The sequence below is a fragment of the Austrofundulus limnaeus genome, unplaced genomic scaffold (assembly GCF_001266775.1).
Source record: "Austrofundulus limnaeus strain Quisiro unplaced genomic scaffold, Austrofundulus_limnaeus-1.0 Scaffold2, whole genome shotgun sequence".
In the NCBI taxonomy this organism is placed as follows: domain Eukaryota; kingdom Metazoa; phylum Chordata; class Actinopteri; order Cyprinodontiformes; family Rivulidae; genus Austrofundulus; species Austrofundulus limnaeus.
Window position 1 is genome coordinate 5,798,937 of NW_013952404.1, and position 16,803 is coordinate 5,815,739.

At 39.2% G+C, this 16,803-nt stretch overlaps 1 protein-coding gene across 1 annotated transcript in view; it reads right to left on the reverse strand.

The window, feature by feature from the left end:
• Positions 1 to 4,990: 4,990 nt before the first annotated feature.
• The window catches only part of LOC106520466 (G patch domain-containing protein 2-like), a 28,009-nt gene continuing 16,196 nt past the window's right edge, over positions 4,991 to 16,803 (reverse strand). Inside the window, exons 9-10 of the mRNA XM_014012587.1 lie at positions 15,417 to 15,502; positions 4,991 to 8,311 (exon numbers count right to left, since the gene is read on the reverse strand). Of these exons, the coding sequence (XP_013868041.1) occupies positions 8,175 to 8,311; positions 15,417 to 15,502 (223 nt within the window). The 3' untranslated portion in view covers positions 4,991 to 8,174. The remainder of the gene's footprint in view (positions 8,312 to 15,416; positions 15,503 to 16,803) is intronic.

The window sequence follows — 16,803 nt, forward strand, 5'->3', positions numbered from 1 at the left end:
CACACACACACACACACACACACACACACACACACACACACACACACACACACATCCAAAGCTCATGGTAATCACAACTGTGTTTTAAGTCATAGGAGTTATGAGATATGTTTTAAATATACCTTTAAATTGTGAAGTCAACACTTCTCGTTTATTGTAGAACTGAGAGATATTTCATGTTCAAGTGTGCAGTTATCTTTTTCTGAGCTAAGTGTTTTTGATTTGTGCCCAAATGCAAGACTTAGGTGGTGCAGTACATTGTTTTAACTAACTATTTGAAGGTAATTTCGTACCAATTTATTTCAATTTTATTTAACTTTATTTGGCCTAAATAATATTCAAACAGAAAAGGCAATAAACATTTTTTTAATCACATAAATATTTCGTTGGAGAAGTCTGTCTTTCTCAAAAACATTTGAATTACTGCTTTTCTCCAATAATTTCCTGGTCTTTTGGGTTGGAAGTCTGCTTCCACATTGTAATTTTTCACCTCAGATTCTGGATTGGATTCAGGTCCGGACATTAAACTTTAAAATATTTATATTGTTCTCTCCTAATGTGATTTTTACAAGTTTGGTTTAAAATAAAAGTTAAGACTGTTTTTAATAAACTAAGTAATGTTTCCATACTGGTAGACATTTTATGTTTCTATATGAAACATTTGAGGCAAAGCRTCACCAAAAATGTAAGTTTGTGTTGGTTTTATTTTATATTTTTTTAGTTTTGTGGTGAAGGTAGTACTGAGGGGAATCTGTGTTTACGTCTTCAACATGATGTGACTGCGTCCTTACTGGTGCATAAATGTCCATTTTCTTCTATTTAATTTGACAAACACCCTTAAAGCACAATGCTGCCACCACTGGGCTACKGTGGCTACTGGTTTTCCTGACATGAATGTTTCTTCTTTCACCAACAAGTCTAAGTCTGTGTGTTTCACTTTTTGTGTCATCTGATCCTATAACTAAAAGCATTTTTTTTGTAAGGATGAGCTTTTATAATGCTATGGGAAAGCATTACAATTACAAAACTATATATAAAAAAAGAAATGCTACACTCTGAGAACGTTTGATTTGTTCCTGTGATACACGAAGCCTTTGCTAAACGAGAAATGGTTTGAATTTATGCTGAGCATCTTTAAAACATCCATCCATCCATCCATCCATTTTCTGTACACGCTTCTTCCTTTTCAGGGTTGCGTGGGTCACTGGTGCCCATATCCAGCAGTCACAGTGCGAGGGGCGGGGTACACCCTGGACAGGTCGCAAGTCCATCACATCTTTAAAACAATGTTTTTAAAAATTTCAGTCAGTTGAAACACATTTGTCAAACAGCACTTAAGTACCAATTAAATGTGGCTTTAGTTGGAATAATGTTTAAGAATTCCATCTACAGTGTTGAGGAGAAGAACTGTTTTCAGATCGTCGGAGAGATGATGACCACAATGTCGTTCTCTCTGGGAGCTCCTCCTGTCACAGGCTCTGATGCTGCTGCAGGGATGACAGGTGAGTGTTGCCAGAGCCCTCGGTCTGTGACTAGAAGCTCCTGGAGAATTTCGCACAACCCCCCCTCCTTGTCTCCCATTGATTCTGCCACTTCCCATTATTGTCAATCAGAGCGGTATCGTCTCCTCGGGAGTAGCTATGTGGCAGGCGATTGTCGAGGCAGTGGGGTGCGGAAAGAAGCGTGCGGCATGCCTGCCAGCCACTGCRGAGGGTGGAGGGGGGACGCCACCAGGGCCCCCTTTCAAGAAGCTGCCTGGGCAGGATGCCCCAAGTTAAACTGAGACCTTTTGCTTTACAACACAAAGTGCATGTGGCTCAGAAGCAGAGAGATGGATGAAACCTCTCAACAAAAGGAGCAGCTGAAGCTGAAAACATAGTTTCACAGAGCTGTCAGCGCGGAAAGCAAGGCTGCTCTCACAAATGTGAATGCCTTGTTAGAAAAATGACAAAATAACAATGACAGGACTAATGGAACAGCAGCGAAGCATTGTTCTGCAGGTTAAGGAGGGTCTTGAAGCTTACGGTGTCCCCTGTTAGCTCCTGACCCTTTTGGGGCCACAGTGGGTGGTGCTGTGCAGGCGTTCTGGTAAAGTCAGGCTCCGGTGCAGCGGCTATAAGCCCTGGAGATTGATGGAAGTGGCGCCCTCCCTCCCTGCACTGTAAAAGATTATCCGCTCACCCGATGGAAACAAAGCTGTGATGGAAATTCGTCTCGCATCATCAGCAACAAAATATCTACACAGCAAAGCGGGAGTCTCTCATTTTTCATGGGCTATATATTAAATAAAAAAGGGCATTAAAGAAATGGGAAGGGAGGTGGTATGAGCGATAGCACTAGTTAGTATTTTCTTTTAAATGGGCCGCTTGAATCAGGGAGATTATAAGGTTTTTATTGGCTGTCAGAAAACACAACTTTCCACGTACTTCACCCGCTGGAGCTCATAATGCCCTGATTAGAATGCCAGCAGAAATGAAAAGAGATGGTGCTGGTGTGAAGACTCGGGGAAGGAAGCAGCAGGATGAGCACAGATGCCCTGAAATCTGCTCTCYCTCAAATACAAGGGGGAATACAAGACGACCAACACATGCGCCAATAAAGAACAGAGCGAGCGAACAAGCACCACATGAGCTTCAGCCAGAATATACGCAGCCAGTTCCACAGTCAGATCTGGTGTCAGAGGCTATTCTGAAACAGATACATGAGCCACATCAGGCTGAGCATTATCTCTCGCTAAGTGAATATTGCATTCAGCTATGTGATATTTGAATTTCCCATTAGAAGGGGAATATGTGTCAGAGTGAAGGAGCTGTGTGATGCTTGCTTGTTCGCAGCAGGCAGTCAATGGACACCTTGCTTTAAAGTTGCAGTGTGTCATAGTGAAGATAAGGATGAAATGATGGAAGGGGAAGCCTGAGGAGAGGAGAAAATGATTGCTGTTACGTACAGGGTCACCTACACAGTAGCCTTTAAGAGAGTCTGAAGACTAACCATCATTTACTAGAATCTCAACTAACTCCACCTGATCATTGTAATCTTCAGTGCTGGAGAAGTGTTTCTAAAAAGGTACTAAGCAAGTAAGAAAGCGGATCGAAATGTGTCATTACGTCCACTCGAAAGACTCCGTGTTTGTCAGTTTGTTCGAACTGAGCTTTCAATTTCCCCGTAGTGGAGAGAAAGTAAAAGAGGCCGACATCAAACTCCCAAACATGACAGAGCTGGCTGTTTCTGTCGAGAGGAAGCCATTGATTTTTCCTCCATTTCACCATCAATCTGGTGGAGAAGAGGTGGCTGTGGGTGCTCAGACAGCTGATGATGTGATTTGTAACCGTGGACCACCAGTGAGCAGAGAGAATTGCTCCGACTCTCAACACGTGGCAAAGTGACTGCTGCGGTCCTCGGCATTCAGCTGGAAGATTAACAGCGGGGGATCGACWGATAATCTCCGGCGGCCGAGCGAGTATTTTCTCTGTCAGCCGCACTGCAGCCAAACCAACATCTGTATTCGGCAGGGCTGATGTCACATTGTGGTGGGATTGTGTCACTCAACTGTGAAAAGTACTTCAGAGCGGCATCTGAACGCTATTCTCATCATCAATTTATAAATAGCCAGGGATTTTCTAAATGTATCTATTTGGCTTTAAAGCTGCTCAGTACGAAATCAAACATAAAACAGGGTCTCCCAAAGCAAATGGTGCAGTTTGGAAGACCTTATTCTGAAACGTGGGTCCCTGCTCAGTGTAAACAAAGGTCTCAGCTGAATCTGTCAGAAGCTTATYTGCGTAACTGACTCCACAAATCTGAGCATAAATTTACACTAATACATAAAAACTGCCAGATTTCTCCAACCCAATCTTTCATATATATTTACAATGTTGACCTACGTATTTTCCATCGCTTTGGTTGTTTTTGAAGGTAAACAAACATAACAGCAGGCAAACATGTACAAAGTTTTACTACAAAATTTTCAGATCTTCATTGCAAAGGTATAATATTGCAATGAGTACCTTTAAAATGAAAAAGATCAGAGAGAAGTTTCAAATAAGACTTAAACTATGCCTCATAAATGAGCAACATTTAAAACAGAATTCTGATTCAAAAACTGCTAAATTTACTTGCGCTTTTTCTATTTAAGGACACTGAATCAGGCTGTATTTTCAACAAATGTTGCTTTTAATCTGCAATAACTATTGACAATTCCATTCTGGTTTGGGATTAATAACTTCCAACAGTTTTATACGGGCATGTCTTAACTTAGGCCCAGTTTACCGGTATATGTGAACCATCTTTTTAATGCTTGTTGAATTCGCTGTAGTTTCCATGCCAGGCAGGGTTGCCAGATAAGGAAATGACTATGGTACTGCTGCTTTAAAGTTGGGTGCACTTGTGTACTGCAATTGACGAACATGTCTACAGAAAAGAACTGGGCAAAAATTTTMTAATTATCATGTGTCCGCCAAAACTGATACCAAGCTTCAAACGAGATGCCCATGCTGTCTCAGCATCAATAAAGTTAAAATGGTTAATCCAGAAACGTTTGTTTAGACCGGAGATGTGGGTCACTCCTACATGTTGAAAAGGGGTGAGTTGAACAAACAGCACTCTGCTCTCTGCCATTGTTACTGTTGTTCATCTACTCTCACAAGCGCAGAAAAACTATTGACTGCAGCYGCCTGTGGTCACTCACCGTAGTTCACATTTCTGCTAGAAAAAAAAATCTGGATTCAGAAATCTTCAGTTTCAGAGGAAATGAGAGCGGTGCAAACAACCTCAAAAGAAAAGCTGCAGTTTCACTTAAAACATGTCACGTAAACTGAGCCTTAGAACCCCAGTGTTGGTTTACCAGGTAGCAAAATCCCTGTTAATCTTAGATTAAAAACTTTTCTGACAAATCTCACATGGTGAATATAAATGTTAACTTCCTTTTCTCGTGCCTGAAGCACAAATGAAATATGTCAACGCCTCATTTTCAAGTAAATACTTTGCATGATCATAATCACCAAAACCCATTTATTGCACATGAATTGACATAGATAACACAGCTTTTAAATATTCATGACAATAAATATTAATAAAAGTAACAAACACAGACATGACTGCAAGACAGTTTTCTAAAATTCACAAATGATTAGAGATTACCTTTTAAGTTTCTTTTTGTATAACAACCTTAAAAAATTATCCAACAGTATATCATCCACCAGTTTCTAAAACATTTTTCAAACAGGTGATGATTCTGGAGAAGACATCTACTGCATGAACWGCGCGTTTCGATTGAATTCTACTATTGTAACATCTCTCTCACATCTAGTGACATGGTGCAGGCTTTCTAAGGGATTAGTAATCCTCTTTAGATCATTTGCAAAGCAATTAGGCATGCCTCCACTGCTATTAGGCATAAAGATAACAGCCTTAAGAGATAAGATGCTATTTGTACAAGGTTTCAAATGTGGATAGCTGCCTCAGAGCCCTGATATCACCCAGATTTATTTAAATCCTTGTAGATGAAATTAGAAAATATGATAGTGAGAAAAATTAGRCATATCTTGTGCACTATCTAACATGTAATTTCATTCATGAATTTAATGCCGCTGGAGTTAAATCTGCAAATATTGGCTTTAAAACTATCACATCATAAATACAAAACATTGTGTACATTTAAACTACTTTAAATGTATGGCCTCATGGGTTTTAAATATTGCACATTGATGAACAAGTGAAATGTTTAATTTTTTTGGCTGATAAATAATGTATAAAAGAATATTATTTTGAAAAAAGGCAAACATGAAACCACAACAGGTTCTTGTTAAAAAGGCATCAACATCAATTGGATTTTTTTTCTAAAGTCCAAAGTGAGCTGAACTATGATGACTTGCAACACGGAGTTGTCAGCAGGAACCAGAGTGGCCCCTTTTCCCCTCCTTGCATTTCTACCTTCGGTACACATTACACAGCAGGAACAAATGCCACTTATAAGAAAGGAGCCAAAAAAAAAGGCAAATTCCCCACTGACCTCTGACCCTGGGGCTCAGAGGGGACTGCTCTGCATGCATACAGATGAGGTTCAAACAGAGTTTATGACTGCGTTATCGCTGCTCTTCCGCATCCCCTCTCCACCCATCACTGGACACCAGAAACCAGCAGGCTCGACCAGACACACCAGGCATCGCTCACTCACTCACCTCCTAGGTGCCTTTGTCAGGTGATTGCTGGCGGAAAAAGGAAAACAGATCAATACATCTCCCATGGGCCTGACAGGTAATCTTTACCTGGGATGAAATATGAGTGGTACCAGCCTGCTGGATTCCTTAACTGTAACAGGACAATTGACTAACTCCACGGATGCTACTCGCTCATTTCCAAGCCATTGTAAATTCATTTCGCGACATAAGGTCTGGCTGAGGTGTCATTATGGTGACTGCTAATTATGAGAGGTATTCTTCTCCTCCTACTGATGGGAATGTTTGATGCATCTTTTTTTTCTCCTGTCACTTCATTGGCACCAAAACACAGGCTGTCAGATAAGGCAGCGGCACAAAGCTCTTCTAAAACAATTACAGTCAATACTTGTCAACAAGTTCAGAGGCGTGTATCTCTAAAAAGCCATTAATGGGAGCTCTCTTTTTTTGTTTAATAATRAACCCCAACCTGTGCAATTCCTATTAATCAGGTTTATGCTCCTGATGTGAGCCCAGCCTGGAGTCGAGCTGCAGGAGGAGAGGCGGCGRTAGCTTAGCCGAGGGGGGTTGGGGGGCGCTCTCTGTCTGAACACTTTGACTGATTTCTGTGGCAGCGTGTCTTGTGTGAGGCATCCATTTAGACTAGTGTGCACACACAGCATTTATAAATGTCACCCCTCTAAAACATGATCACATAAATCCTTCTCACAAGGATTATTGCGGACGTATAACTCATATTAATTGGCAAATCTMATTTTATTAAATGCGATTCTTCTCTTAAAAATGGCTTTAAAAAGGTCTGAAAAGACATGTGTTGTGTAGCTGGTGATATCTTGTTATATAAAGTCCATATTTGTTACTTTTGATTTAAAATGTGCAGATATTTATAAGAGAGAAATACTTTGTTTCCAAGTAAAATACCTCCCAGGTTCCTTTTAACAGAATTAGGTAGCCTGCAGGTGCAGGGCATTTACAGACTACAAAAGTTTTTACTAATATAGTGCATATGCATCTTTCTGGAAAAGCCTTCTTGTTTACTGGCTTGGCTCAAACTGCTGTTTGATCTCACTGTAGGCTGCATTGATCTTTTAATGTATCTGCTGGTGAAAGTGCTGGTAAACAGTACACCCCAAGGCTTTGTGAAAGTACCGTGTGAGTCCTGTCTCCTGTTTCCTACAGCTTCTCTAACTTCTCTTTGCGAGCGTCCGTTCATTTAAAGTCACTCAGCCAGCATCGCTGAAAAACAGCCTTTTCAAACAGACCTGCAGCGGGCCTTGAACTTTAAATACGTTTGGGAGAACTTTGAATATGGAAGGTAACCTGATGAGAACAGAGGCGGCCCTCCGAGGACCGTGACTACGCTCCCTCTGTGTTGTGCTAATGAGCACCTTTGTAGCAACTGTAGCTTTTCAAATCCATGCTAATAGGAAGCCTGTACTTTGTGTGGCTCGCCACCGGTGGTTGCCTCTCTTAACCCTGTGACAGCGTGTGGTAGCCAAACATTGTGATGTTCTTACAGCCATTGTTGGCGGCCCTAAGGTAGAGCAGACACTCTCCCCCCCTGGCTACCGTGCCTCAACTGACCACGCTTCCAAGGTTCCTGCTGACAAGTGCTGCAGTTCTAGAGTGGACGTAATTACTGGACTGTGCAGTCACGGGAGGCCTGGAGACTGTGTGGAAACAGGAGGAGCACTAAAGTCTAGAGTCAAACAAGGAGCCACTTGAAGCTGCCTTCTTCTTTGAGGAGATGGCAGAGGGCTTAACAAGGCTTGATTGCATTAACATTTGTCATGCTTAATATACCTGGAAGGACTGGATCTAGCAGGAACATGCTGATTTGAAGACTAATGATGTGCTTTGTATTTTTTTTCTTTGTTGTAAAGTTTTCGCAGTAATAACAGTTCAAGCTTTTGTTTCTTTCTTTTTTTTCTTCCCCAGGCACAATAGTTTTCTTTTTGCCACATTCTGCTGGAATTAGATGAGCCTGTCGATCTCCATTCAAGTGTCCTCGTGGAATAAAGACAAACCCTCAGAAAACTCAGGTGCCGTTGGTCCCACTGCTTCTAGGGCTGCTGTGTTGCTGGCTCCTTCTTTTACCTCTTCTTTCTGCGGATCTGTGTGAAATGGGGCGGTGGCTGTAAAGRAAAGACAATCAGAAAACGCGTCAAATGAGACTAAAAGACAGTGTGCTCGTGTAAATCCCACATTCTTTTTTAAGTGATTTAAATGAAAATCACTGCTTTAGATGTATTGAAATAAAACTATAATGTGATCCTGTAATGTTAAACATGAATGAAATTTTGGTTATGTGGTCCGGTTTGGCAAACATAACCATTAAAAAAGGCAAATCATTTTAGCCTTTTAAACTAATTTCCCCCTTGTGTGTCATTTCTTATTTATCACCTTCCTTTTAAAAAAAATCACATTTCCTTTTAATTGCACTCAACTTAAAACTGAGAATCTGCACATAAAGAGAAATACTCAAAAATGCACCAACATAAAAAATACACACAGACATAAAAAATAAATTAATGAATAAATAAAATGGTTATATGCTTTCCTTGCTTCAGTTTTGATAAATAAAGCTCTCCAGATTGCCCCCTAAAAAGTTAGTGGCAGTGACACCAGACACTTTTCCAGGCAGTACCCTAGCAAAGGACAAGGGAACTAGAAGTGACATTGTGGCTCTGGGCTGTCTCAAAGGATTAGGCATTACAGCATTCACCGGCATGTGCTCGAGCTCGTTCCTCATATATCTGCTTGTGCCTCTTTCCAGATGACTTCTTCCCCAAACTGATCCGGCAGGCAAGATAATTGATTAATATTTCTTGAGGGAATGATGACTAACCGTTGCAGAGGTCCAACCCAAACACACGAGTTAAACATAGTCAAAGGACTTGATCAAAATTCAGGAGTTTTTTCATATTTGACCGATACAAAGAAACAGCAGGGAACATTAGTTTGAGTGCTTTAACATGCACAAGGTGCACGACATACCAACTCCACTCCAACGTCAAGGTCAAAATCAGGACAAGAAAAAAACACGACGAATATTTCTGAAGGAAACTGATCAAATGTTACTGAGATTTGTGCATGTTGTGCAACATAACATTTAAATAACACAAAAAAGAGCTGCGAAAATTTGAAATTGATATATGTATATAATCAACTAGTTTATGACTATTTAAAATACTTTCCCCTACGCAATGGTCACAAAAACAGCTTTAAATGTATAAAACAATAAAGGAGTTCCATGTATATATTTATGTGTTTATAAGATAAAGCATGAAAGCAAACCATTTGTTAATTTGTTGTTATTAAAACAATACTGGSGCTAGCAATCAAGCAGTTTTACATGAAGGTCAGAAAAGAAATTAGAACGCGAAGGTTCTCTGTCAGAAGGAGAATTACAGTACGTATACATTTATTGCAGGTGGTAATGGGAAGTTGAATAGAACCACCTTACCATCTTAATAAGCTCTTATGAGATGCTCTCTAAAAACAATCATTACAGGACTTCCTGGAGCACTCCCGCTCCCCCTGTTTATTAATCAGCTAATTACACATTGACAGTAATGGGCCTGCTGATTCCCACACTTAAATGAACAGGGCTGAATGGCTCTTTAATGATTAGCCTTTGTGTTTCTCTCTAGCCTGCTCACTCTCTTTCTTGTTCATGCACACACACACACACACACAACTCTCTTCACAACTGCAAAAATAGGACATTTAAGTCAGACCTCCTGGCAAGAGGGTTTACACACAAACCAGTCAAGAAGCACCTGACAGAACGAGCAGCTAAAATCAAATATGTTTCAACAAAGATGGAATACAAATGCAGCTACAAGCAGCACCTGTACATCAGTGTTAAACTCACCCTCAAGCAACAGCTAAAAAAACAAAACCCCACACTGTGAAAGTTTGGTGGAGCAGCTCAGACAGGTGCAGGTGGAGACCGAGCAGAAGGGGGTGGGGGGGTTGAAGGACAAGAGCAGGTTGTGGAGTGGAGCCRGAGAGGGCAAAATAGTGCGGTGGGCTGCATTTCTGTCAGCACAAGTGATGGCTGAGTGGTAGCGTTATTTGTCTTGTGCTGCCACGCGGCCCTCGCGCCGGCCTGGRCATTAATGAGAGGGGGGCCGAACCGCCGGGCAGGAACACGGCGGGCCTCCAGCGCAGGTGATCTGTCATGCAGCCGTCTTGGTCAGGCAAGGAGACACGTGAAGACAGAGGGGAGAGCATAGGCAGCCCACCGCTGACTTTAGGGCCATGTGTGGGCACCCATATTACACCTACATGTATACAACACACAGACTAATTGGTTCAAATAATTAATTACAAACGTACTTATTCCTGAAAGTTAGCGCTGAACAATACCTGTTGCATTTCATCAACAACAGCTTATAAAGCTAAAGATGAAGGGCAGAGGAAATGTAATCATTGCCGGTGAGAACAGGAAACATTTCTGATATTAAATCCAGTAACAAAACAAAAAATTTTAAATCATTCAGTCGGGGTCTATATAAAGTGGAACTGCAATGCTTTGATCTGAATTCCTTCTTATTGTAACTCCACAAGCCCCTCTTTACTCCTTTTTTGAGGTGTGTCTCATGCCAACACTTTTTGATGCTGTCTCTTTAAATCCAGACAAGGCCCTTCACACTCCGCCCCCCTCCAGCTTCTAGATCTGTCCATTCGAGGGGGTTATGACTGTATAGTGGCACAGAAAATTATTTTTTACAAATTGATTAAGAGATGTCAACAACTGAAGACTTGTCCACCCAGCCTTACGTGTTGGAGCCASAGTCTGACMCTGAGCCAGAGGAGAGTGAAGACAATGAAATTGTAATTGGTAAATCCAGACCTTATTTGGCAATTCAAGTCACAAATACTGTGACGTAATAGTTCAGAAAACATCATCATAAATAGAGAAAATTAAACAGGTTGAAAATTATGATCAAACAGAATTTAAAGATATCTACACAGCACAGGGAGAGACTAARTTCAAATTTACTGCAGTCCTGGAGACACCAAGTACACAATAAAATGCTTTTTGTAACAGCTAAAAACATGGAATTAGCAGGAAATGTCCCCTTTTTATTAACGTTTGAACAATAGTTGATAATATAAAATAGAAATTAGTTATTTTTGTTCAAAATCTAATAAGAACTTGTTGAACTGAGTTGAATTTCTTGATTTGATGGTGGAGGAGAAAAGTAGAAAATGGCCAATTTAAAGCTGAGAAATGGAGTGGTCGTGTAATCCAAACAGATACCTAGCCTGATAAGTTGTTGTCTGTGTGTATGTGTGTGTTTTTCTCAACCAGTTTTAGCACTGCTGTGGAGGTGCTAAAAGGGTAAAGAAAGAAGACAGAGCAACAGCTGSGTACCGCTTCAGTAATTCCCCGTAGAGCCCTGGAGGATACCTTGGGCCGCAGACCATTTTCACCCCTGATTACAGAGTTTCAGACCAACCACTAACATATACAACAATCCACTTCCTCTWGATAATCCAAAGACTCAGCTGTCGTGTTCACTGAGAGTAATACGCTGCTCTTTCTGCTGAATGCAGACAACAATCTTTCCATGCAAAACAAGATGTCTACCAGGAAACGGCTTCACTCGGTAAATCACGGAATCTGATTTTGCCTCGGTGCACATTTATGTCAGACCAAAATTCCTGCACAGAGAGTGTAAAAGCTTGTCAGAGTGGATGTGCATCTCTTGGAGGTCCTGTGATTACTGAGCGGAGACATGGTGCAGYGGGCTGCCAAAGTAAAGATTTATACAGAGCAGTCGCAGCTGCAGAAACTGACATTGGACGACACGGGGTGCATGATAAATCATGGTGGACAGGGGGCACTAGACTCGAGAAGCGAGAAAACAGTCCAAACAGGGTCGATGAGGATGTGCCCGTCAGACACTCACCTTCTGTATTTGTGTGTATGCTTCTAAAGCACATTCAGACACAATTCAATGAGATAATCATTTAGTCTCTGTACAGAGTTCACTAAATATTTATGTGGAAACAAATCATAAAGATATATATTGTTTTTATGCATGAAGCACCAAATGTAAAAAAAAAAAAAAAACCTCACTACTTTTTAACACTTTTTAAATTATTTAGCTCACATTGAGTGTTAAAATTTTTCCACTAACATTTTATTATTTACATAGCTCACTGTTCTTACGTTTGCTAATGTCTACCAAATTTTACATTTAAATATTAAAAACATGTAAATATTAAATCCTAAATCTATATGTGCACATCTAAATGTTAAATGCTGAATGTTCAGTCGTGTTAGAATTGTTAGCAGTGGCGAGCGTTGACGTTTGTCGCAGGATAATGCGTTGTAGTTGTTAGCGCCTTTGAAGACTCCCMAGGACATCATCCTGATTAGCTAATGATAACCGCTGCTGCTTGAAGAAAGTATTAAAATCTAAATTCAAAAGTTTTTTCTGTGAAAACAACATGGATGGAACCAGTGGTCCGGCAGTTTGAAGTGAAGCTCAGACACGGGTGGCAACTGCAAGTTTTATGTCTTTGGCAGCATTGGAGCATTAGCGGTTGCTTTTGTCTGAAGGTAATGACATCCTAACATGAGCTTAGCACTAACGGCAAAGGCTGTGAAATAGGTAAATGTAAATTTCAACATTTAACTTTTATATTTAGATTTAAGATTCAATATTTCCATATTTTTTTTAATTTAACATTTAGTAAAAATTAGCTAAATGTAAGAACAGTGAGCTAAATAACAATATAATGTTTAACACTCAGAAAGTGAACTAAATAATGAATTGTATTAGTGACATTTTTTAACATTTTAATTTAAAATCCGTGCCCTGTTCAAATTCACCTAATATTTTATGAAGAAGCATTTCCCACTCTGACTTCTTACAGTACACTGTGAGCCTGTTAGCTGTCAAACAACTGAGGGATGCCTCTGGTTACATATGTTGAATATTAGGGGTCAGAGGTGAAGCCTTCTTTAAGTTTATGAGACGAGGTTCGGCGCTAGGAAGGTGAAGGACAGAGTCGCCAGCCGTTCCATCACTCAGTGCAATAAATGGATCCAATCTTGATCCAAGTAAAGCATTGGCTGTTTTTAAATTCCACCTCTTTTATTCAAATGAATGATGGACCCGAGTACAGAGCTCTGTGCCGCAATATTAATATACATCAGAGGCCTGCACCCCTCACTAAATCAGGGAACCACCAGCATTTGTTATTTAAATGACAAACAGCAGCTGCRGAAGGTGGTGAGCGGGAAGGGGGCAGAAAAAAAAGGGGTGGACAAACCAATTCGGGTTTCAATCCGGTGAAGACACAAGGTTTAGAGTCATCAGTCTGATGAAAAAAGGCAGCTCCTCTGGTTTAAACACACACAACTGCCTGGTGTCTTCTGCGACGAGGCAAACCCCAGAACACGTACTTTATTTCAAACAAAAAGCTTCCACGCATCACTTCCCTACACCAACCTTTCCTTTGTTTCCTCAAATATCTAACACTGGAAAGTAAGGGCAGGTGTAATATTCTCATTGGGCCTCATGCAAGAACCGTTCGTAAGCACAGATTTGTTCTTAAATTGTGCGTACGAGTGATTTAGGAGAATTTGTGGCATTCACCAATGTTTTCGTGTTCTACGATTTTTTTCAGATACGAACAAAATTTACGAGTGGTCCAGACCTGTCGTATATTTTACGAGCAGTCAGTCTGCTGTTATCCAGACAGGTTTTCCTCCCTAATAACTTTATATTTCGTTAGTTTGAAGAAATTTTGAGTTGAAAATAAATTACACTCCATAATTATGTTGACAATAGGCTATTCTGTTTGAATTAGAATTATAATTTTAAATGTATTAATGTATGATATTATTTAAATTGGCTATTAATGCTGTAACACTACAATAAAAATTTCAAGAACTCAAACTACTTCACTTTTCGCTGCCATTTTCATGAACGGACACTTCCTGATATCTGAGGCAGGAAACATAGCTTTATATGGTGTTTTTGGGGTGGTAATTATGCTAATCTCCTCTCGCGTGCACGAGCAGCTGGATACGAACAGGTGGAATTTACGCAGCTCATTTACACACTTTTCCTGAAGATAGAAGAGTTTGTTGAATCTGACGTGACATGTTCGTACGAACCCTTCGTACGAACAAAAGTAAGAGAAATTTAGGATAAGAATACGAGCATGTTCTTGCATGAGGCCCAGTGTTCTTTAAGATGTCACGCTCTCAWTTTCTTCAGAGCTAATCATAAAAAGCAGATGTTTCATGGATGTTGACACATACAAAAAAAACTRATAATGTTGAGTCAAATAGTCACAGGAGTCTGTGAATTAACCACACATGTCATGCCCTCTAACCTTTGTTCAATCGTTTGATGGGAAAAATGTTAAATGTGAATTTTTCTTTTTTTATTGTGGATCTTTTTTTTGGAAGAGGGGTTCAGATAATATAACATAGACATTTTGAAAAGTGAATATGAAAATGTCATCTTTATACATTTTTTGTAGCTATTACATTTTCTAGACTGTGATTAAAAAATACAGACTTTAGTCACAACAAGGATATTTTACAGCAGCCTGTAAAATACTGTGCTGTCAAAAATGTCTGTTTCATATCTGCTCTAACTGCTTTACTGCTTTTTTTTAATACATGTTTATAATACCACTCAGGTAGATTGTTTCATAAAATGTTTGTCTTCATTTTCCAGGAAAGTTTGATTTCGTAGCGGTGCTGTGACTTCAGAATGGCCAGACTAAGAAACGATTTTTGAGCAAATGTCAGCTTGTCTTAAAAACAGACAAAACATGGAGAACAGCTGCTGATTTGTTCAAACAGACTGAACMTTTGTTTAACTTGTATAAATCCATTATTCCCCACTGTGGCCACAATCATTTTGAACATCAACTAATGAAACATTATAAATAAGAGGGAAAAATGAAAAYAGCAACATTACTATTTATTTATTTATTTGACCAGTCAATGTAAACATCATAACCTGAATAAAATAATAATTTTATTGGCCATTTCATAAACAGTTGTTTAAAATTTTATGATCATTCAAACAATACAGACATCTCAGAAAAAGAAGAAAAGAAAAGAAAAAAACACTTGTGGCTAAAAACATAAAACTACAACATTTGTACAATATGATACAGACCCTCAGCTCAGTCTGTTAAGATGTGTGGTATTGCAGATTGGTGAGGATGTATGAAAGTGTGACAGGGTGTTACCTGATGCTGTGATGGACACAGCTTCTGTTTCTCTCCTCCTCTTCGTGTCTGCTGAACAAAACAGTCCTGGAGTGAAATTACTCGTCCTGGATAGACAAAGAACAAAAAAATAAAAAATAAAAAATAAAAATCACCATCAAAATCTTGAAACTCTTTTACAAAAGAGGCAAAAAAGCAACTATGCTGAAAAGCTACTAATTTAAGCACAATGCAGACCATAAATTATGCAAATTTTATTTTTCCCTTTAGTAGAAAACTTAACTTACTTTGTTACAGTACTTAAGTAAATTTTTTGAGGATTTGTCATTTTATCATTTTTTATCATAACTTTTACTTTTTTGGTTCCATTTTAAATGTAAAAATTATACTTTTACTTCTTTACTTGAAAATTTAACACCTCGTTACATATTGCAAATTTAAATATGACCAGAACTCATCATGAAAAGAGTTGTTTAGACACTCTAAAAAATGAAGTGTTGAATTTATTTAACCAGGTTGAGTAAATGTAAAGCAATACTCGGTTTAGTAAAACCAGTTTGGTTAAGTAAATTCAACACTTCATTTCAAAGAGTGAGTGTAAAAGTAGGTTTACTTTCCCTATTATTGTAAGAACCAGTCGTACAAGCAGATTTGTTGTGTGTACAAGGGATAGGAGAACTTATGGCATTCACCAAGTTTCTCTTATTGTAAGATTTTTTTTTTCAGATACAAACAAAATTTATGAATAATCCAGACTTGTATATTTTATGTGCAGTCTGATGTTATCCAGACTGATTTTCTTCACTAATAACTTTATATTTCATTAGTTTGAAGATATTTTGAGTTGAAAACAACTCACACTCCATAATTATGTTGACAATAGGCTATTATGTTTGAATTAGAATTATAATTTTAAATGTATTAATGTATGATATTATTTAAATTGGCTATTAATGCTGTAACACTACAATAAAAATTTCAAGAACTCAAACTACTTCACTTTTCGCTGCCATTTTCATGAATGAACACTTCCCGGTGTGAAGGGAAGAAAGCATGGCCTTATATGGTTAAATTAGAGCTGTAATTATGCTAATTTCCTTATGCATGAGCACCTGAATATGTACCGGTGGCATTCATGCAACTAAAGTTGGTACTCAATGCTGATAAGACTAAATTAATGCTATTTGCAAACACCAAAAGGGTGCCTCTGACGATCCCCACTGTGTCCACTCTTGATGGAAATATTATAGAGATGGTTCACACATATAAATATCTTGGGTTCTTGATTGATGACTCCCTCAGTTTTAAGCCTCACATTCAAAATCTTGTGAAGAAACTTAAACTGGGCTTCTTTTTTCGAAATAAAATAAATTTTTCTTTTACAGTTAAAAGGCGGCTTGTCACCGCT